This window comes from Lactuca virosa, chromosome 8 (assembly GCF_052849685.1).
Source record: "Lactuca virosa cultivar CGN04683 chromosome 8, Lactuca_virosa_CGN04683_v6, whole genome shotgun sequence".
NCBI lineage: Eukaryota > Viridiplantae > Streptophyta > Magnoliopsida > Asterales > Asteraceae > Lactuca > Lactuca virosa.
Genome location: NC_136433.1, coordinates 227,675,647 through 227,697,887, shown reverse-complemented (window position 1 = coordinate 227,697,887; position 22,241 = coordinate 227,675,647). Strand labels below are relative to the sequence as shown.

General features: G+C 40.7%; 1 protein-coding gene across 1 annotated transcript; it reads right to left on the bottom strand.

Moving 5' to 3' along the window:
- Window positions 1–721: 721 nt before the first annotated feature.
- LOC145131302 (uncharacterized) lies at window positions 722–2,497 on the bottom strand. Its single transcript, XM_079066014.1, has one exon. The coding sequence runs from the start codon at window positions 2,495–2,497 to the stop codon at window positions 722–724; it is 1,776 nt and encodes a 591-aa protein (XP_078922140.1).
- Window positions 2,498–22,241: the final 19,744 nt, after the last annotated feature.

The window sequence follows — 22,241 nt, the reverse complement described above, 5'->3', positions numbered from 1 at the left end:
ACATTCTCCGGTATGCAAAAGTGCCAAATGGACATGTAAAAGTTGTCTTTTCTTGGTCTTCCGGTGCCACCGGGATTTGGTGAAAACCAGAGTACCCGTCGAGACAACAATAGTGAGATTTTCCGGCCAACCTTTCTAACATTTGGTCAATGAAAGGCAATGGAAAATGATCTTTTCTTGTGCTTGCATTGAGTTTGTGGTAGTCAATACATGCTCTTCACTCGTTTTGCACGCGGGTGGGGACCATCATACCTTTGTTGTTCTCGACCACCGTGATTCCCGTCTTCTTTGGCACGACTTGCACCGGGCTCACCCACTTGCTATCTGAGACTGGAAAGATCATCCCCTCGTCAAGGCGCTTCAATATCTCTTTCTTCACAACTTCCATCATAAGCGGGTTCAATCTTTTTTGCTCATCACGACTCGGCTTGCATTCATCCTCCATCAAGATCTTGTGCATACAAGTTGAGGGGCTCAATCCCTTGATATCTGCAATCGTCCAACCCATTGTTTCTTTAGGTTCCTTCAACACCTTGAGAAGTTGCTCTTATTTACATTCAGGTAAGTGAGTTAAAATGATGACTGGAAGAGTCTCATTGTTTCCCAAGTACACATACTTCAAATGTTGAAGTTGGACTTTCAATTCTAGTTCCGGTGGTTGAACAAGGGAGGGTGGAAATCTTGTATGGGTTTGAGGTAACTCAATTTGCTTCACACTGAATTAAGTGGTTTTCTTGATCTTCAAATTGTTTACCAATCTTTCAACTTCCGGGTCTAACGAGTAGAGTTTCAACTTCTTGGCTAATTTTCCACAATCAAATCCTTTGCTCAAAATCATCTCCAACATGTCACCATTAGACAATTCAAACAATTCTTGGGTCAACGGTTCAACAACATCAACAAAACACATAGATGAAACATCACTAGGATATCTCATAGCATTGTAGATATTGAAACTTATTGTTTCACCATCAAACTTCATCATTAAGCTTCCCGCATACACATCAATCTTCATTCTAGCCGTCTTTAAAAATGGTCTCCCAAGTAAAATTATACCCGACTTGGAGGACACTTGTTCTTCTAAATCAATCACATAGAAATCCGCCGGGAAGACCAATTGGTTCACTTGCACCAAAACATCTTCCAAAACGCCTCTAGGAAAGACACTTGATTTATCCGCAAGAGAGATTATGACTCCGGTTTCACTCAAGGGTCCGACATTCAATGATTCATACACCGAATAGGGCATGACATTGATAGAAGTACCAAGATCAAGCATAGCGCTACTTAAAGTGACATCCCCAATCTTGTAAGGAACCGTAAACATTCTGGGATCTTTGCATTTGGGTGGAAGTTTCCTTTGTAAAACCACATATGCATTTTCATTTATTGAAATTTTCTCATTTCCCTTCAATTTCCTCTTGTTGGTACAAAGTTCTTTCAAAAACTTTACATATCTAGGGATTTGCTTGATTGCGTCAAGTAGAGGGATGTTTACTTCCACCTTTCTAAAGGTGTCCAAAATCTCTTTCTCCTCCATGTTCTTCTTCGAAGTCGCAAGTCGGGAGGGGAATGGCCGTTGAGTGGATATTGGAGTCACTAGAGGGGTAATCTTCTTTGGAACTCCGGCTTGTGTAGCATTCTTAACAACGAGATCCTCAACGGGAGTGATCTCTATTTCTTCCTCCTCTTCCATTGGCTTCTTCTTTGAACTACTTTCTACAGTTTGTTTACCACTTCTCAAAGTCACCACATTAACATTTGGGTTCTTTTCGGTTTGAAAAGGGAGTTTGCCACAGGACTCCAACTTGCTTAAAGATGTAACTATATCTCCCATTTGTGCTTCAAGGTTGGAGATAGTAGTTCTTCTCTCTTTTTGGAATTGTTGGGTACTTGTGGCCAAGGATTTGACAATGTCTTCAAGATACATTCCGGAGCTACTTGGTTGGGATTGAGGAGGTTGTTGGTGATGATGTGGAGGGTGCGGTTTGGGTTGACAGTGTGGTTGTGGGTGTTGGTAATGAGGTTGTTGTGGTGGGTAGGAAGGTATAACCAATGCATTTTGAGGCAATGGTCTTGGGTTGTAGCTCATGTTGGGAATTGGCTTCCAACATGAATTGTATGTATTTTGGTATCCGGATGGTTTGTTGTGGTAATTTTGGAACTCTCCCATGGCATTCACATGTTCCGCATCTTCTTGGATAATGCGACACATATCCGTAGGATGTCCCATTGTTGCACATATTCCACAAACCATCACTTGTGGAGTGTGTCCCATGGCTAGCTTTTGAACAACGGAGGTTAAGTCTTTGATTTGAGACTCAAGGTTTGATGTTCCCACCTCATTGACTTTTAGTTGAGTTTCTCTCTTCATATCTTGGTGCATGCCAAAATGTTGTGAGTTTGCGGATATGGTGTTGAAGAGTTGTCTTGTTTGCTGTGGAGTTTTGCTAATGACATCTCCACCACTTGAGGCATTAACTAATCTTCTCTCCATTGGCAACAATCCCTCATAGAAGTGTTGAATGAGGAGTTGTTCCGGAATTTGATGTTGTGGACAACTATAGCACAAGTTGATGAACCTCTCCCAATAATAATGAAAAGTCTCATTTTGACCTTGGCGGATTCCACAAATCTCATTTCTAAGACTTGAGACTCTTGAAGCAGGATAGAACTTATCAAGAAAAGCTCTTGCCATGTCGGTCCATGAGTTGATTGGCCCCGAGGGAAGATAGAATAACCAATCCTTTGATTTATCGACCAATGAAAAGGGGAATGCCCTTAGCTTGATTTGGTCATCGGTTGACCCTTGTGGCTTCATACTAGTGCAAATAATGTGGAACATTGTCACACCCCAAAACCGGAACGGCGGAAACGTTCGGGGGTGGAGGACGTCATGTACAGTATCACAACAAAGCATAGTAGTAAAAAAGCAACAACATCATCCATTGCATTAATAATATAATTTAAATACAAGTGTGTTCTTTGAAGTTTATAAGACACCAAAAATGTAAATCAAAATAAGAGATGAGTCTTGAACGAGCTCCATCTTCTCAAAACCTGGCCTCGGTACCTTTCTACTGATGACCTGAGAATACAAGTTATTTTGAAAGAGTTTATCAGCTTTAAAGCTAGTGAGTTCATAAGCATTTTAGTGTCATTGTTTGTATGAGAATGTTTGTAAGTGTTTGATGTATAAGTTTGTAGGTGTTTGTAGTAAATGTTTGTATATCCTAGAAAATCTTATATTTTCTACTAAACGTAGCCTCCTACCAAGGCATCAAATGTTCTGTATGTTTGTTTCTTGTAAGACTGTGTATTTTCCCAAGTGTGACTATCATTAGCCAAAAATATAGTTTCTACATTACTGTTTACGTGAGAAGATCACAATGTGAATGCAATGGGGAAATAATAAAGTATTGTAGTGTTGTATTATAGTAACTACTGTTGTACGAACTACCTTAAACCAATTATTATTTAAGGTATAATGTGATATGATGGCACCATACTATCGACTAATAACACGACGATGAAAGACGTCGGAAGAAATGACATTTGGCACCCGTAGACTTGCAAGTCCCACTGTAGCGAACAGCAAGGTGTAGGATAGTCAATCCAATATAGATCTATACACAAATTCACGCTCTCCCTCTAGGAGATTCTGGATACAAAACGAGCCATGACAGGTGATACCATGCCCCGAAACCGTGGCTCACATTTATGTTATAGTATTCTTGTATATGTATTGTATGTACTAGTGTAATGTATGTTCTCTCTGTCTAGTATGTAGTATGTTGTCTTTGTTTCTCATCATAGTATATTCTCTTAGTTTCTCATAATAGTATGTTCTCTTAGTTTCTCATAATAATATGTTCTCTTAGTTTCTCATAATAGTAGGTATTGACTCATGTATGAACTGACTATTTATATGTTTCATTGTACTAGAAGTAATAGTAGAATCTTCCTAAACTATACCTATTATAGTTTACTAGTAGAGTTGTTTGTATGACTGCGTGTATTGAGCTGAGATAAAAGCTTTTATGTCTTATACATATATACATAATATATAACTAAGGATCAAACGACACTCGGAAAAATAACAGGGCACTCTAAGTCCACAACCAAACGAGGAACATGAAATAAAGTAAGTTATCAGTCCTAAGTCCTTCCAACCTTACTTATATAACTATATATGCATTAGACATGGTTTTGACAATATATAAGTTTAAAAGAGTTAAAGGAAAAGTTTTGTCTTGTAAGAACAAGTTTGAATAAGAGTTTAACATATAAAATAGTTTGATAAACATTTTGAAGTAGTTTGTTTGATAAAACAGCTAAAAGTATAGCAAATCCATTTGTTTGGTAGTTATTAATCACATGTGATTGATATAATAACTATAATGTTTCAACTTGTATTCCCCCCACCCTCCATAAAAGCATTTAAAATAATTTAAAAGATAGATTAAGGGGTATGAACTCACCTGTAGTGAGTGATACGGAAGTATGTTTGGAAATAGGAGGTAGAGTGTCAGGTGAAACCTTGAGCACACAAAGATCCTAATAAACATATAATGACATGTATGTGTATTTGATTAGTGTATAAACAACTAATTATAAGGGATAACACCCTAATAGACTAGGAAACTCTTAGATTGAAGGGATAGAATCACATATGATTGCATAACTAGGATATATGGCCACCCTATAGAGTTTATGGTCCAAATGGCATGACCTAGGGTGTTTACGGTCCAAGTGGTTTACGGTCCAAATGGTTCACGGTCTTATGACCTTACGGTCATGGAGTTTACGGTCTAAGGAGATCCAACCGTAAACCCACATCCTTTTGTGCATAGGATGATTTCCAAGCATTTCGAAGGTTTCTAAGTTCCATTCTAGGCTTTAGGAGGGTTTAATGGTCACAATGCATCATTTATAGGGTTTACGGTCTAAGGAGATGCATAGACCATAAACACCTTTTGTTCTTGGATAAATGATGATTTCAAGGCCTTAATCAAGAATCCTAACCAGATAACAAGTATAGAAGATAGATACTTACAATTTGGAAGCAAAGAGGGGTGTTTTCGGCCCAAAACACTTAAGTGTTCTTGATGTTCTTGAGGATCTTGAAGATCTAGACTCAAAAGATGAATTTGTGGATGAATTCAAGAGTGAATCAAGAAGAAGAGATTTAATAAATCCAAATAAGGAAGGAAATCACTTACAATATTGAAGTTTGGAAGCAAAAACTCAAGATCCTTGGGAGAGAAATCGAGTTCTAGGCTTTGAAATTGTAAAAGTGATTGAAAAATGACTATGTGTCATCTATATAGGGAGTTTATGGTCACCATGACTGTAAGCTATAAGCTTCTGACCGTAAACTCCTTTTGAGGAGTTTTATAGTTTGCTAGATGGTTTGGAACATTAACTGATGCATCCAAACACTGATTCCTTTGATGCACTAGGCTCAGAATGCTCAAACAGACTCTAAACAGTGCTAAAAGTTAGCAGAAACGAGTCTGACTTTGATTGAAGTGAATGGTTATACAAGATAGAAATTTCGGGTTGTCACATCATCCCCCCGTTAGAGAGAATTTTTTCCCAAAATTAGAATTTAAGCAATTAAGTTACAAATAACTAAGCGAAAAGATTAGGATATTTCAGTTTCATCTGATGCTCGCGCTCCCAAGTGAATTCAGGTCCTCGCTTGGCGTTCCAGCGAACCTTCACTATCGGGATACGGCTTTGCTTCGTTTGCTTGACCTCTCGGTCCATGATCTCTACAGGTTCTTCCACGAAGTTGAGGCTCTCATTAACCTCGATTTCGTCGAGTGGGATAACAAGAGTCTCGTCGGATAGACACTTTTTCAAGTTCGAGACGTGGAAAGTAGAATGTACGTTACTGAGTTCGCGAGGTAGGTTGAGTTTGTAAGCTACAGGGCCGATTCTAGCGAGAATCTCGAAAGGCCCTACGTATCTTGGATTTAGCATTCCACGCTTTCCGAAGCGTATCAAGCCCTTCCAGGGTGAGACTTTCAAAAAAACGCGGTCTCCCACCTGGAATTCCAAAGGTTTCCTTCGTTTATCTGCGTAGCTTTTCTGTCGGTCTCTAGAGGCTTTCAATCGTTCACGAATCTGAACGATCTTCTCTGTCGTTTCCAGAATGATCTCCGGACCGGCGAGAGTACTGTCAGGAACTCATCCTTTAGCTAACTGGGTGTCACCCACCTCAGCCCAGCACAGAGGGGATCTGCACTTTCGGCCATAGAGGGCTTCAAATGGAGCAGCCTTTATGCTCGTGTGATAACTGTTGTTGTAGGAAAACTCGACAAGGGGAAAATGAGTATCCCATGCCTTCCCAATGTCGATCACACAGGCTTGTAACATATCCTCCAAGGTTTGGATAGTCCTCTCACTTTGTCCATCGGTCTGTGGATGGTAGGCTGTACTCATGTCCAGCCTAGTTCCTAGGGAACTTTGTAGCGACTGCCAGAACCTCGAAGTGAATCTACTATCTCTATCATAGATAATGGATATGGGAACACCGTGCAGTCGTATAATCTCTCGAATGTATGTTCTTGTGAGCTTCTCCATCTTGTAAGTTTCTCTGATAGGTAGGAAGTGTGCGGACTTGGTTAACCTGTCAAAGATAACCCATATGGTATCGAGACCACCCGTTGTCTTGGGCAACTTGGTTATGAAGTCCATTGTGATTCGCTCCCACTTCCATTCAGGTATCTCGAGTTGCTGTAGTAAACCTGAGGTTTTCTGGTATTTGACCTTGACCTTGGCACAAGTAAGGCATTTACTCACGAAGATAGCAATCTCTGCTTTCATGTTAGGCCACCAGTATAACTTTTTAAGATCCAGATACATCTTATCTGAACCTGGGTGGACGGAATATCGAGTGTTGTGCGCTTCGGTCATGACCAAGTCTTTGAAGCCACCGCGTTTCAGTGTGCAGATCCGATCCATGAAATATAAGGCTCCACCACCCTTGACTTCTAAGTTCTTATCCATCCATATAAGGGATTCACTCGCCACATTTTTAGGTTTCAAAGCATCGAGCTAAGCCTCCTTAATTTGTGTGGACAAGTGTGAATGGATAGTCATAGTCAACGATTTGACTCTACGACCAGAGTATTCTTTCGGACTTAGGGCGTCAGCTACTACGTTGGCTTTACCCGGATGATAACAAATTTCACATTCGTAATCACTGAGTAGCTCGACCCACCGTCGTTGTCTCATGTTGAGCTCCTTCTGGTCGAATATGTGTTGTAGTCTTTTGTGATCTGTAAAGATAGTGCTTTTCGTACCGTACAGGTAGTGTCTCCAGATCTTTAGAGCAAACACAACTGCTCCTAACTCAAGATCATGTGTGGTGTAGTTGACCTCATGTGTCTTCAGCTGCCTTGAGGCATAGGCGATGACCTTACCTCGTTGCATCAGAACACAACCGAGCCCTTGATTTGATGCATCGCAATAGACCACAAAGTCTTCTATTCCTTCTGGGAGGGATAGTATCGGTGCGGTGCATAAGGCTCGTTTCAGCGTTTGGAATGCTTTCTCTTGCTTCTCTTCCCAGTCAAAGGCCACGCCCTTCTGGGTCAAAGTCGTAAGAGGTTTCGCGATTCGAGAGAAGTTCTGAATGAACCTACGATAGTAGCCAGCGAGGCCAAGAAATTGACGAATTTCTGTAGGCGTCTTAGGTGCTGACCAGTTCTGAATGGCCTTGATTTTGGAAGGGTCCACATGAATTCCCTCTTCACTAACAACGTGACCCAGGAATTCGACTCTTCGAATCCAAAACTCGCATTTAGAGAACTTCGCGTAGAGCTTCTCTGATCGTAATGTTTCCAAGACCTAACGTAGATGCTTACTATGCTCTTCCTTACTACGAGAGTAGATGAGTATGTCATCGATGAAGACATTAACGAACTGATCCAAGTAAGGACGGCATACCCTATTCATTAAGTCCATGAATACTGCGGGCGCATTAGTCAATCCGAATGGCATCACTACAAACTCGTAGTGTCCGTAATGAGTTCGGAAGGCTGTCTTCGGGACATCCTCCTCTAGCACTCGCAACTGGTGATACCCGGATCTCAGATCTATCTTTCAAAAGTAATTCGCCCCTTGCAGTTGGTCGAACAAATCGTCTATACGAGGCAGAGGGTAACGATTCTTAACGGTAAGCTTGTTGAGCTCTCTGTAGTCGATGCACATACAAAACGATCCGTCTTTCTTCTTGACGAACAAGACTGGAGCTCCCCAGGGTGAGAAGCTTGGTCTAATAAAGCCCTTGCTGAGCAGTTCGTTAAGTTGACCAGATAGTTGCTTAAGTAAATGAGCAAATTTTTGGTTCACGAAACTCCTCTCCGCTCCACTATCAAATAGAATGCATGGATAAGAGTTATCGAGGAGAAACGTACCAGTGACCACTGTGGGGTCGACAACTGCTTCCTCGTGGCCTATAGCCAAAACTCTTCCTACTCCACCGGCATTCCCTGCCTTCGGGCAGTTCCTTTTGTAATGGCCGACCTCGCCACAACCGTAGCAAGCTTGCCCACACCAGCGCCGATGACTTGGTTGATTGGCCTCGCCGGAGCTTTGCGGAAACGGGCAGTGTGCCCCTTCCTGTTGTAGTTAGAACACTGCATTTCCCGGCAGGCTCCTGTGTGGTGGAAGTTGCATTTGTTGCACTTTGGCAAACTTCCAGCGTACTGCTTTACCGGAGCAGCAGCGGCAGGTGCTATCGCAGCATGAACTGCCACGACCTACTGCTTCTTGGCAGCTTTCTGCTTCTTCTTGTCATCACATAATTTCCGCTTGTTATCAGCGGTTTTGGAGGGTTCTGAGATGGCTAGGGTTGATGTTGATGACGGGGTACGGACCCCATGGTCAATGATCCGTTGTGCCAACCGCTTGGCACTATCGAATGTAGTGGGGTTTGAAGCCAATACATTTCCTTGGAAAGGAGGCAGCAGCCCCTAGATGTACCTCTCTATTTTCTTTCCCTCCGTGTGAACCATGTTGGGACATAGGGCCACCAGTTCGCAGAATCTGGCGGTATAGATAACTATGTCGGAGCCCTTCATGGTTAGGCTCCATAGTTCTTGTTCTAGTTTCTGGATTTCGCCCCTCGGGCAGTATTCTTCAATCATGAGCTCTCTCAGAGCTTCCCAGCCCATAGAATTTGCCACTATTAGAGTTAGTGACTTGACATGGCTATTCCACCATGTCAGGGCTTTTGCCTCGAAGGTGCATGCAGCAAACTTAACTTTGCTCCCTTCTGGGCATGAGCAGATCTCGAAGATCGACTCTGTCTTCTCGAACCATTGCGAGAGGGCAATGACTCCGCCAGTCCCTTTAAAGGACATTGGCTTGCAATTGGTGAAGTCCTTGTAGGAGCACTCTCTAGAGCGCACGGGGACCTCACCTTGAGTAGGTTAAACAGGTGTTCCACCTCCGCTGGCATTGGTAGAATGATATTGAGCCATGGCTGTTGCCACAGCCGCATCTACTGCATCATTTAGAGCTGATGTATCTATTTGTGGAGGAGGTGGTGGTATTGGAGTTACTCGAGGATCGCGTCTCGTTGATCGGCACGGGGGCATCTTTTAAACTAACAGTTTACAAAGATGAAGATACTATAAGAATTTAAAAGAGAGCAATGATGAGAGTGACTCATGGACTAACTCTCCATAGCCCAACAACACAATTGAATAGTACGATTGAATGTAGATCTAGTACTAAAAGATGATAGCATTTGGATATTAATTTCAATGAGATTAGATATCTGTCAATAATACTGGTATTACAGATGTAACAAGTTCGGGAAAAATGACCTAGAAGTAGGTCTTACATCAAACCAAGATGAGAAAATTTTGACAGGACTACGACCTAATCAAGACTTAACAGTTCTAAAGTCTTCGCAAAGACAGGAAATTAAACTAGAGTTTTACATAAATATGTTATATCCAAAAGAGAAAGTTGAGTAGGCTCTATCTACGACGAGAACCACTAGAATGAGTCCTTGACTCTGACAGACGGTGCTCCATGTCTCTCATGCGCCTTTAGGACATTTCCTGCCGAGCTTGAAGTTCCCTGACTTCAGCTTGGGATGCAGCAAGATCTCTCTGCAGAGCCTCATTGGTTCTCCTAGTCCCATCCAAAGCCTCTTCTAGATGGCGAATGCGGACCGTGTTAACGCCATAGTTGGCGTCGATTTCCATGACTCGGTCGATGGTTGCTCGACATTCCGAGCAATCCTACGGACCATGATGGGCAGGACTCTGTCATCTGGGCCTCCCTCGCTTAGATTGTAAAAGCTTCGGTCTCCATTGAAGGGTAAGGGCTGACCCTGCTCATCACTCCAACGGTTCAAATTTGTCGCCCACGAGGGTGTGGGACCTTGAAATGCTGGTCGGGGGTTAAGGTTTGGGATTGGAGCCTCTTTTGGTAGGTTGTTGACTTCTGGCTCGGGGTCAGAACCATCAGAAAAGCCTTCAGCGTGGTGATCATCCAAAGGGATTAGATAATCATCTTCTGGCTCTTCTTCAAGCCATCCTGCATTGCCTTCGTTTGGGAAGTATGGGTCGCCGTGGGGATGGAATCCAGCCATGATAACTACGCGAAAAAAATGGATAAAGAAATAATTAATAGACGTACTAATTAGATAATTATAAGAGGATCTTTATCAGTTACTTCAATCCTTGCATAGTGCATACCAGTTACATGTAATCAAAACAGGATAGACCTTCGAATAAGTGACCCTAACTCCAAATCCACAACCAAACAATGAACAAGAGGTAAAGCAAAGATCACAGATTCTAAGTCTATGATACCCTAGTCACATATAACCTTAGTGTATCCACTTAGCAACTATTGACCTATTAATAAAAACTTTTTTAGTTCTCAAATAAGTAATTATAGTAACACAAAATACTCCTATAGTATTTTAGGTTTATGTTCTGTTCTAACGTTTTCATTGTAGTAGTATTGGTAAGTTTTTAGACTTGTTGCCACATCACAACCATTCTTGGGCATATACTAATCACTTCTCGGACCAACAGAGTTGATCAGGCTATGCCACTCCCAGAACTGATCATACATCCCCGAGTTGTCACACCCCCAAACCAGAACGGTGGAATCGTTCGAGGGCGGATGACTTCATGTAGTATCGTAACAGTTGAATACATAGTAAAGAAAGTAAACACAACCATCATATATATAATTTAAAAGTTACATTTTTGAATGATACTTGTTTCAAAAACAAATTACAATATGATGACAAAATGAGTTTTGAAAACTGACGCCTTAGCATCACTTCTCCAAAAGCTGAAGTTTACCTGTATTACTGAATCCCTGAGAAATACAAGTAGATTTGAAAGAGTAGATCAGCATTTAAGCTGGTGAATTCATAAGTATTTAATGTCAATGTTTGTATAAAATCGAATGAAATTTGTTTGTAAATGTTTGAAAACTCCTAGAAAATCCCATATTTCCTACTAGTATAAAAGTAGTCTTCTACCAAGACTCGACTGTTTTGAATGTTTACCTTTAGAAATCCAATATTTGTCCATAAATGTGTGGTAGTTTAAAAGTTCCAAAACTGAAATGCAATAGTGTTTTTCATGCCTAGAATAGTAGATTTGTGTATGTATAAAATCGCTAAGGCATTTGATAACCCCGTAAATCAACGTGTTCTTAATACTCCATGTAAGTTTTACAACCATACTATTAACCCAGACTGCCTGTAATAACGTTCTTCAGGCGTTGGAATGTTATGACGTTTGTCACCCCAGACCTGCCGGTGTAACTGTAGCTAACAGTTTAGGTGCGGGATTGTCAATCCCGTATAGATCTATACACAAGTATCACGCTCTCCCTACAAGAGATTATGGTATATAATACAGGACTTTTAACTGCATACTTGAAAGTACGTGAAGTTGAATGTCTCACAAAACTTAGTATTAAATAGATTTACGTATGAAAAGTCCATTTGTTCTTGTATATGAAAGTATTTCCTTGATATAGTACTTGTAGTATGTAAAATTTCATGAATATCTAGTAAACTATACCTATTATAGTTTTTCCAAATGTGTGATTCATTTGTATGGTAAACCCTAGTGCAATATCGGCTTTGTATGCAAGTATAACATTTGTAATAATATTATTGAACATTCACACTCAAAATATAAATATAGTGTTTGATATTTATATAACAACATTGTTTTATCCCAAAAGGACAAAGTATTATCGTGATATGTTGTATAAGAACATTTTCGTATGATAGTTATAAATCACATATGATTGATTTTAACAGTAAGTAGGGGAAAAAAAGATTTATGTTATTCACACGAGGGTAATCGTGTGTTTACTTGTATTCACCCCCCCCCCCCCCCTTACAAGTGTATAAAAGCATTTACAAAGCATTTGAAACCGTAATTATAGGGGTATGAACTCACCTAATAGATTGAAGAAAGTGAGACGAAAACCGAGCAGAACTTTGACAGGAGAAAGCGGATTTCTCGGGATTCTCGGGAATCTCGAGAGTGTAGATCCTTCCTTCGGAACTTGGATGTGAAGACCGGGGCTTTGGGATATTTCTAGCATGCAAAACGGAGTAAAAGCGCAAGAAAAGGAGAGAAAATGAGCACTAATGCCCGAAATCCTCGCATTCCTTTTATAGGGGCTGGGAACCCTCGATACGCGGGGCGTACCTCCGGGTTACGCGGGGCGTACCGGGCACCATGCATGACCGCATCATCGTCTGCAGACTTCGGATGGGACAAGGGCATAGAGGCGTAGAGGGGCGACGTGGACGATCCGAAGCCTAGCATCCGAGTACGCTGGGCGTACGGGGGTACGCTGGGCGTAAATCGTCTCGGTTTGTGTACCTCGAACTTGTAAAATCCGTAAATTTCGCATACGAGCTCTGATTTTGACGTTCTTTATATGCACGCGTAGGTGAAAATATACTCTAGAACTCTCGTTTAGAATTCGTCGGAAAATTTTGAGTTTATTTTTAATTATATATTTTTAACAGGCCGGGACACGAAAAGTCCGTTAAAAATACGTAACTTCTTCATCCGATGTCCGTTTTCGTCAGACTTTTTACCGTTGTACTGCTATTGTTCAGATCTTCGATTCTCATTTAGGTTGCTTTGGCCAAAAGGCTCTCAATCTCTATTTCGAGTTTTTAGCTGTCTACTGTTATCCCGAAACTTCGAAAAATCATAACTTCTTCATACGAAGTCAGATTTGGGCGTTATTTTTATGTATGTTCACGGTTTAATTATATCTACGACTTTTATTTAGATACCTAAGGCTAATAAGTATTTTATTGAAATTTCTCGTTTTACGTTTAACCGTGCTGACGGTTTTTGCTGTGAATCTTAGGTTGGTCATAACGTCTTCGTTATAACTTGGATTTTAGTGTTCTTTATATTTCTGAAACCCTGGACACGATATCTATCGTCTATGAAATCCAGTAGATGACTTTTGAACATTTTATTTTTGACAATAATTTCATTATATCAAAAGAGGTTATAGTTCTTGACTTTTTAGGTCATTACATTGATTCGAAAATATCGGGTTGTCACATGAGTCTACTTGTGATGTTCAGCAATCGTAATACTTTTGTTTTGTCCTAGTGACACTGATTTTAGTATGAATGCAGGTATGTATACTTGGTTAAATATTTTAGTATTTAAAAGTATAAACTCTTGATCAGAGTATTTTAATCCCGTTGTGTTTATATTTTGTATATCTTTTATGGGTTGATATACTCGATTCACTATAAACAATGCTCTGATACCAATCTGTCACACCCCAAAACCGGAACGGCGGAAACGTCCGGGGGTGGAGGACGTCATGTACAGTATCACAACAAAGCATAGTAGTAAACAAGCAACAACATCATCCATTGCATTAATAATATAATTTAAATACAAGTGTGTTCTGTGAAGTTTATAAGACACCAAAAATGTAAATCAAAATAAGAGATGAGTCTTGAACGAGCTCCATCTTCTCAAAACCTGGCCTCGGTACCTTTCTACTGATGACCTGAGAATACAAGTTATTTTGAAAGAGTTTATCAGCTTTAAAGCTAGTGAGTTCATAAGCATTTTAGTGTCATTGTTTGTATGAGAATGTTTGTAAGTGTTTGATGTATAAGTTTGTAGGTGTTTGTAGTAAATGTTTGTATATCCTAGAAAATCTTATATTTTCTACTAAACGTAGCCTCCTACCAAGGCATCAAATGTTCTGTATGTTTGTTTCTTGTAAGACTGTGTATTTTCCCAAGTGTGACTATCATTAGCCAAAAATATAGTTTCTACATTACTGTTTACGTGAGAAGATCACAATGTGAATGCAATGGGGAAATAATAAAGTATTGTAGTGTTGTATTATAGTAACTACTGTTGTACGAACTACCTTAAACCATCCACCAACCTTCCCAAAATAGAGTCAAAAATTCAAAACTCGGATTCACCACAACACGATCCACGCGGACCGTTTGTGGATCCATGCAGACCGCGTGGGTCTTGCTGATTGCATGCCTTGGCCCATTTAAAATACAATCCAGCCCAAATTTCCTCATTCATCTTCAGCCTACATGCACAACTCTTGGTAGTCCAATTATGTTATTCCAAAGCCTCCAATGGTGGTCCAATGCTTCTTTAATCCTCCTCAACTCGAGTCCGCGTCCAAAATAAAATCCAACGCGCATCCCGCTTAAACTGACACCGAGCCCAATCGCCACACTTCAAGTCCACGAACAAATTCCAAGCCCCCAATAGTCCCTGACTCCTTTCACACCTCCAATAACAAATAATCTTCGATAAATCCAGCAAATAAGCTCAAAAGACTGAAAATCACCCGGTAAAGGAGAAAAATAACAAAAAGATAAAATATGCATGAAGATTAACTAAAATGAGATGGAATGTGCTAAAATAAACTATAAAAAGAAGTAAATAAAATGAAACTATCAGATTTTGATTTCAATTCGTTCGATGTGGGACAAAATAATCAAATTAGTTTAAAGAGATCATAACACTATCGAAAATGTACTTAAGAGATCATAAAACTTATGATATGTAGCCTTTAATCTCATCGCGATTGTTTAGTACAATCAAATGCAACGATTTTTTTCATCTTGAGATAACTCAACAATTTTATTATTGGACATTTCTCAACATTATCATGCGAACATAGAAAATTTCCTTTTTGGAAGGCCTGGATCCTCATCTCTATTAAAATGGTTGAATTTAGATTTCATGACCTCATGATACATACATCATAATGTCACAGCTTTGTATGTAACATAACCCTATACTATTAAACCTTCTAGCATGGATTTGTTTCTGACATAACTTTTAACCTTTTTCATGTATCATTCATCTCATGTGAACAGGCCCTCCAAGAATGGATTCTTCAGGTAAATGAAGAACAAGATGAATAATGATGTCAAAAAATGATGGAAGATATATCAACTCAAGATTGCATAATTGTTCACCGGTTCTTATGTTAGGCCTTTCTCATGTCTTTAATATGCAATAGTGATGTATAATTATTTTGAAATAATGTACACATGACAATGATTGATTTTGAAACCTTTGTTATGAGGCTTGCTCGAAGCCCTATAGGTAGAAATCATTGGATAAGGATGTGATAATCATGATACTTTAGCCCAACAATATTTGATTTATTATCAAGAACCTTGTTGTAACACCCTGTCCCAAATTGTTTCCTAATTCGGGGCCGCGACCCAAACGTCGGCTATCATAAGGCTTAGGGTCTTTGAGAAAGAGATATTTAGACCCATTTAGGTGTGGGTAAGGTAGGATAGATGATCTGGGAGTTCAGTTTGTGATTTGGAGCCCAAGGGTATAACCATAAAGTGGCAGTCGAGCCTTTTATGAATTTTGGATTTTGTTCGGAAAGTTTTAAGGTAAGAATGAGTTGACAAAATTATAGAGCTTCTTGTTACCTTTCCGGGGATAGAAGAATCATCGAAAACGGACATAGAACGAAGAAGTTATGGCTCTCGGAAGTTTGGGTGGTAAGCCTAGTACGCTGGGCGTACTAGGGTTAAGCTTAGTACGTTGGGCATACTCAGGTGTACGTTGGGCGTACTAAGTAGGTTGGTCGTGGAATCATTATAGAGTACGCATGGTGTACCAGAAGTACGCTTGGCGTTCTCCAGTCAGACCCAAACCCTAATTTAGGGTCTTGGACACTGTTTAACACCTTAACTCACCAACAAACCTTATTATCCTCAGCCTCCATCCCCTTAAACCCTAGAAATGAAACCCTAGCCTCCATTGGTGATATTTTTGAGTTCTCGATGGTATTTCATGCATTTTGGTGCTCATGGAAGAAGAAGGAGATTCTTGAAGAAGTGTTGGATGGATTAAAGATTTTGGATCCAGGCTTGGTGCACCTTGATCTACCTTCTTAACTGCACGTGGATTTACAAATCAGCAGTCCAAGCGTGTGTCTGAGATATTCAGCCATTTCAGGTGGGTTTTCCTCACTGTACTTATGGGTCGAAGGCACCAAGGCCGGCCCTTTGGATTTGATATCCTATTATATGATAGTATGCTATCGTGCTATAGTGATATGTTAGATCGTTATCCTGGTATATAGGATGATGCTATGCTTAGTGATCGGTAGATCTGTCTGTTATTCGCTTTCTAGATATATGGTTATCTATGGTATATGTAGTCATAGTGTGAGTGGGTTAAGATTGTACTACTTTGTGTTGTTAGTCAACAAACCCGGTAATGTTTATATCGATATGTTGTTATGGTTTCTGGGCTTATATATGTATTGGATATGTATACGTTGACATGTTGTGTGTGGTTGGTTTGAGGCGGACCAATATAGACTGAAGGCCAAGAGACACAGGGCGTCCCGGATAGACTGCAGGCCTGAGGGGCATACCAGTCAGGCCGAAGGCTCGGAGAACGTTCCAGATATGCTGAAGGCCCGATGAGGTGTACCAGTCATGTTGATGGTTGTGTGAGCATACTAGAAAGTCTGTAGGCCGGTACGGCGTCCCAGTCAAGCTGAAGGCTCTGTATACATGTTGTTTGTTTGCTATGTGTATTGTATGGTGGTACTTTGGGGAAACTCACTAAGCTTTATGCTTATAGTTTTGGTTTTTGGTTTCAGGTACTTCAGTGGACCGTGGAAAGGCGAAGGCGTGACTATACACGTCCTTGGTTTTACAACTAATTGGATCTTGGGAGACTCTGATTTTAAATAATGTTTTAGAAATAATAGTTTGTAAACACTTTCATTAATAAAAGGGTTGATTTTGAAAGGTTTAAATTAGTTGTGCTTTTCGAGGCATTACAAGTTGGTATTAGAGCCTTGGTTTGAGTGAATTGGAGGAACACTCGTGTGAATCCAGTCTCAAACTAAGGAAGAAGGTTTTAAAAATGTTTTTCAAAATAATCAAAGAGGATGTGATGTCTACGATCAGTCGTAGGCAGTAAGTTAACCCCCAAGTTACCACACTGATATTTGATATTGTGATATGTTAGAACAACATGCTAGTGATAGGCTAGGGATCTTCAGGAATTGCATGATAGATTTGCCTGATTATATGATGCCTGGTAGCCTAGCATCCATTTTTATATGGAATTGAAATCATTACTGTAGTTGCTTAGTGTATGCATCATAGTTGTACATAACTAAGATTATATAGCCTGAGAATATTTGGTTTGGCCTTATTTCATGTTCTTGTTCGATGAAGGGCTTAGGTTAGGATCAAGTATTCAATTATCTATAGGATCCAGTGTTATGTATGGCTAGGATACACGAGTGCTGCATGGTTGGTGGAAGTTTCATGAGTGGGTGCAGTATAGAGGGTCAACACGAGGAATGATTAGCCACTCTTGAGAGGGTGAGGGAAGGACGAAGGTATATCCAAGATGCTGGGAGATGGAGATCTAGACTTTGGTATGAGGATTTGTCTGATTTTATTGTGTCTTAGTGCTAGTCGACTCCATTGCTCGAATCTTGCCTGCTTTGTGCTTTGTAGGACTCACATTGATGTGATTTGACCATCAAATGAAGACACTAAGTTACATGCTATGAAGGCTAAATAATCTTAGAGTAAAGGATTCGGCCATATTGTGCATCTCTCCTTTGAGTCTAACCATTGTAGGGTTGGGTCCTTTAGTCGAAAGATTATTTAAGTTTTGTTGCATGTTATTGTAATCATGAAGTGGTTGGCTAACATTGATTGGAGTTCTTCAGTAGTTGATAGCAGGGGAGGTGGGGAATCCTAGGAGATCCTATGAAGTATTTTAGTGTGATTGTTTCGTTGTTTAGTAGGTATCGGGATTATTATTATGAGTAGGTCTTGGAGGACTTGAGATGATCCTTGAGGAAGCATGGATAGGTGTGGAAGGTAGTATTGGGCTCGTACTACTGGAAGCACAGGATCCATACTTGAATCAATAAAATTTTTGGGGGCTCTAAGGGCTGGTCGGGAGAGATAGCATGGTTTGATCCCATGATTTGTGACAGTAACTCTGTATCTATCGATCTTTGGTTATGGTTGCTCAGGCATGAGGATGGGTCTGGTAATTGTTCAACCCCAACGATGATATTGGGTTGGATTGATTGGTGCAGATGTAGATGAGCTTGTTGGTTTCGAGGTCTCGAGGGTGTTTGCTCGAAGTTGTGTACTCGATTCGTGAGTCTCAAGATTGGAATGACCGTTATGATTGGTTTGGGGATTGCAGTTGGGAGTAGAATGGTTAATTGGTGGTATGGTATGTCGCTATCTATGGTCGGGATTTTTCCCATTCAGTTTTCCGAGTTCGGGGAAGGAGTGAGCAAGCTTGTGAATTTCAAAGTTGGGATGTAAGCCCAGCTTGGGGTCAGTTGGTTGCGGGTTTGGCGATAATATCTCTGTGTGGGAGTGTGTAGGTAGTTTGATGTGGTATAGGTGCTTTGTGAAGCAATCAAGCGTTTATGTTCTTGGGATATACGCAGGACAGGTATCGGATTGTCGGTTGGGATTTCAGGCACAGAGAGTACGTTTTGGATCGTAAGTCGGTATCTGCTTATGATTTTGTGAGAAATCCTTAATATTAAAGTGGTCATGATTGGAAAATTTCAGAGGTCTTTAGCTGAAATTCAGGATTCTCTTCGGATTTGTTTGATCCCTATTTGGAAGATCAGTCTGCGTGTGTTATACATTCCACAGTCAGGAAAGGTTGTACCTGGTTGTGCTGGTTTGACTTATGGTTTGGATTCAACACTAGTGGGTGGCATTTCGAACCCTAAGTGGGGAGAACTAGGTATTATTCTTAGAGGATCATTGGTCTGTTTGAGTTTGTGGTGTTGGAAGAATGATACATAGGAGTTTGGGATGTGGGTATGCGGGGTTTCGGTTTAAGACTTTGTCAAGTCAGGGGTATTGCGCAGGCGATGTCTTAGTTTATTGGGTTAGTTGTCAATGCAGTCTCGATCGTTGGTCTTCTCGTTCATTATTCAGCGTAGGTTCTCCTAAAGTTCAAGTTGTGGCAGTTGAAGTTCAATGGATGTGTCAACCTATCATCAAGTTCAATATGTTTTATGTCCCTTTGGTCTCTGGGTATGTTTACCCTCATTGGTGGTGTGGAATTTTAGTTCATAGCAGGCTTAGGCTTTGGTAGCATTCAGGATCACCTTGGAAGTCTTCTCGAGCTAGTTACGTTGGTGGAATATGTTCCGTCTCAAAGAAGTATGGGATCTTGGTTCGACTGATCATGAGGATGTCTTCTGTTATTGATTGAGGTTTGTCGTTTCGATAGAACTCTGGTATTTCCTCCCTTTTGGATGAGGGTATGCGTTCCCTAAGGATGTGCATTTTGGTAAATTCATTATATATTACCGAGAGGGGTGTATGTGAGTTGGACAAGATAGCAATGGAACACTTGGTTCGAATTAAATGCATGGTTCTTTTTGGGTTATAGCCTTTAAATTGGATGAAGAGTACAACCGTTTATCCTATTCTTGGGTCATGTGCGACCATGGTTTTGTAGAGTTTTGCATTGGTAACATCTTGTTCTATGAAAGGAATTGTGTCTGGTACGATTATAGCATTGTTATACTCGGTTAGCATTGACAGGAACGTTGATTAGGTCCCTGCAAGGCAATGGAATGGGGTGAGTATCTTTAGGCCCCCTGGGTGCTGGGCGTATGATGTAATTTCGACAAGATCAGTGTAATATTGGAAGTATTCCAAACATAGGTTGTGGGCCCAATGATCATGATTGTTCATTTCTCCTTCTTGTGGTACTTTCAGTGTTGGCGCGTTGATGGAATTCGGGAGACTCACGAATCAGATGGTTTGGATAAAGTGAATAGTTAAGGGTTCTTGGTAGTATCTGTTTTGCATCAGAAAGTCTCTTGCGGCGTGTTTATACTATAAATCACGTTGGTTTGCGAGCTATTATTTGGGGCTGGGTACCAAGGTTAGGTATCGGTTATGGAGTCGATAATCATGGAGTTCATTGTGAATGTCTCGAGTGAGTTGCCAGGTGGCGCTACACCTGAGTTGATAAGGATTGGAGGAAATGTGAAAATTCTTGGATTTCTCATCTTTACTCAAAGGAGCAGTGGTTGCAAATGATGTGTTAAGTAGTCAAGGGTTCATTTAAGGTTTTAAGTACAACTTATGGATTTGAAATTGGTTGAAATTTGCGATCGATGTGTTTTGAGTGCTTCATTCTGCGTGTTTGGTGGTGTTCATAGTCAAAGCCAAGGGGTGGGTTCAATGAAAGGATGAAAATCAATTCTGGAATATGGGTTCTGAAGTTTAGATCTGATGGGTTCCCGGTCTAAGGAAGGATATTGATTGAGTTGATTCGGTCTTATAGTTGGGAAGTTGTAGAATATCATGGCGTTGCTCGTGCTTCTCTATAGCGGTTATATAGATGAGACTCGCATTGGGAGTCGTCATGATATTTTTGTATCATAGGTTTTCATCAGCAAGTTATGGTCAAGAAATTTTTATGCCAAGGGTATCCGTTGGAGGTTTCAAGGTCAAAGGTTGTTTTTCAGTTCTGATGGTAGTAGGAGGCCCTGTGAACATGGTTGGAATGGTTCTAGCCGTATGGAGGTCACGCAAGTTATGGGCCTCGAAGTTTTAGCTGTAACATTTTGGTTCTTCAGTAAAAGGTTTAATGTTTTGTTCTCGCTTAGGGGTGTCGTCCAGAGTGGGGGAGAGTTGTAACACCCTATCCCAAATCATTTCCTAATTCGAGGCCGCGACCCGAATGTTGGCTATCATAAGGCTTAGGGATCTTAAGAAAGAGATATTTAGACCCACTTTGGTGTGGGTAAGTTAGGATAGATGATCCGGGAGTTCGGTTTGTGTTTTGGAGCCCAAGGGTATATCCGTAAAGTGGCAGTCGGGCCTTTTATGAATTTTGAATTTTTTTCGGAACGTTTTAAGGCAAGGATGAGTTGATAAAAGTGTAGAGCTTCTCGTTAACTTTCCGGGGATATAAGGAACGTCGAAAACGGACTTAGAATGAACAAGTTATGGCTCTTGGAAGTTTGGGTGGTAAGCGTAAGATGGTGGGTCTACTCAGGAGTACGTTGGGCGTACTAGGGTTAAGCTTAGTATGCTGGGCGTACTAGGCACGTTTGTCACGGATGCATTATGGAGTACGCATGGTGTACCAGAAGTACGATGGTCGTACTTCAGTCAGACCCAAACACTAATTTAGGGTCTTGGACCCTATTTATGCACCTTAACTCGCCACCAAACCCTATTATCTTCAGCCTCCATCCCCTTAAACCCTAGAAATGAAACCCTGACCTCCATTGGTGAGATTTTTGAGTTCTTGGTGGTATTTCATGCCTTTTGGTGCTCATGGAAGAAGAAGGGGCTTCTTGAAGAAGTGTGGGATGGCTTGAAGCCTTTGGATCCAAGCTTGGTGCACCTTGATTTTACCTTCTTACGCTCGCTTGGATTTCCGGATCAGCGGTCCGAGCATTTGTCTAAGATATTTAGCCATTTCAGTTGAGTTTTCCTCATTGTACTTACAGATCGAAGGCACCAAGGCCATCCCTTTGGATTTGATATCCTCTTTTGTGATAGTATGTTATGGTGCTGTAGTGATCTTTTAGATCGGTATCCTGGTATATAGGACGATGTTATGCTTAGTGATCGGTAGACCTGCCTGTTATCCGCTTCCTGGATATATGGTTAGTTATGGTATATT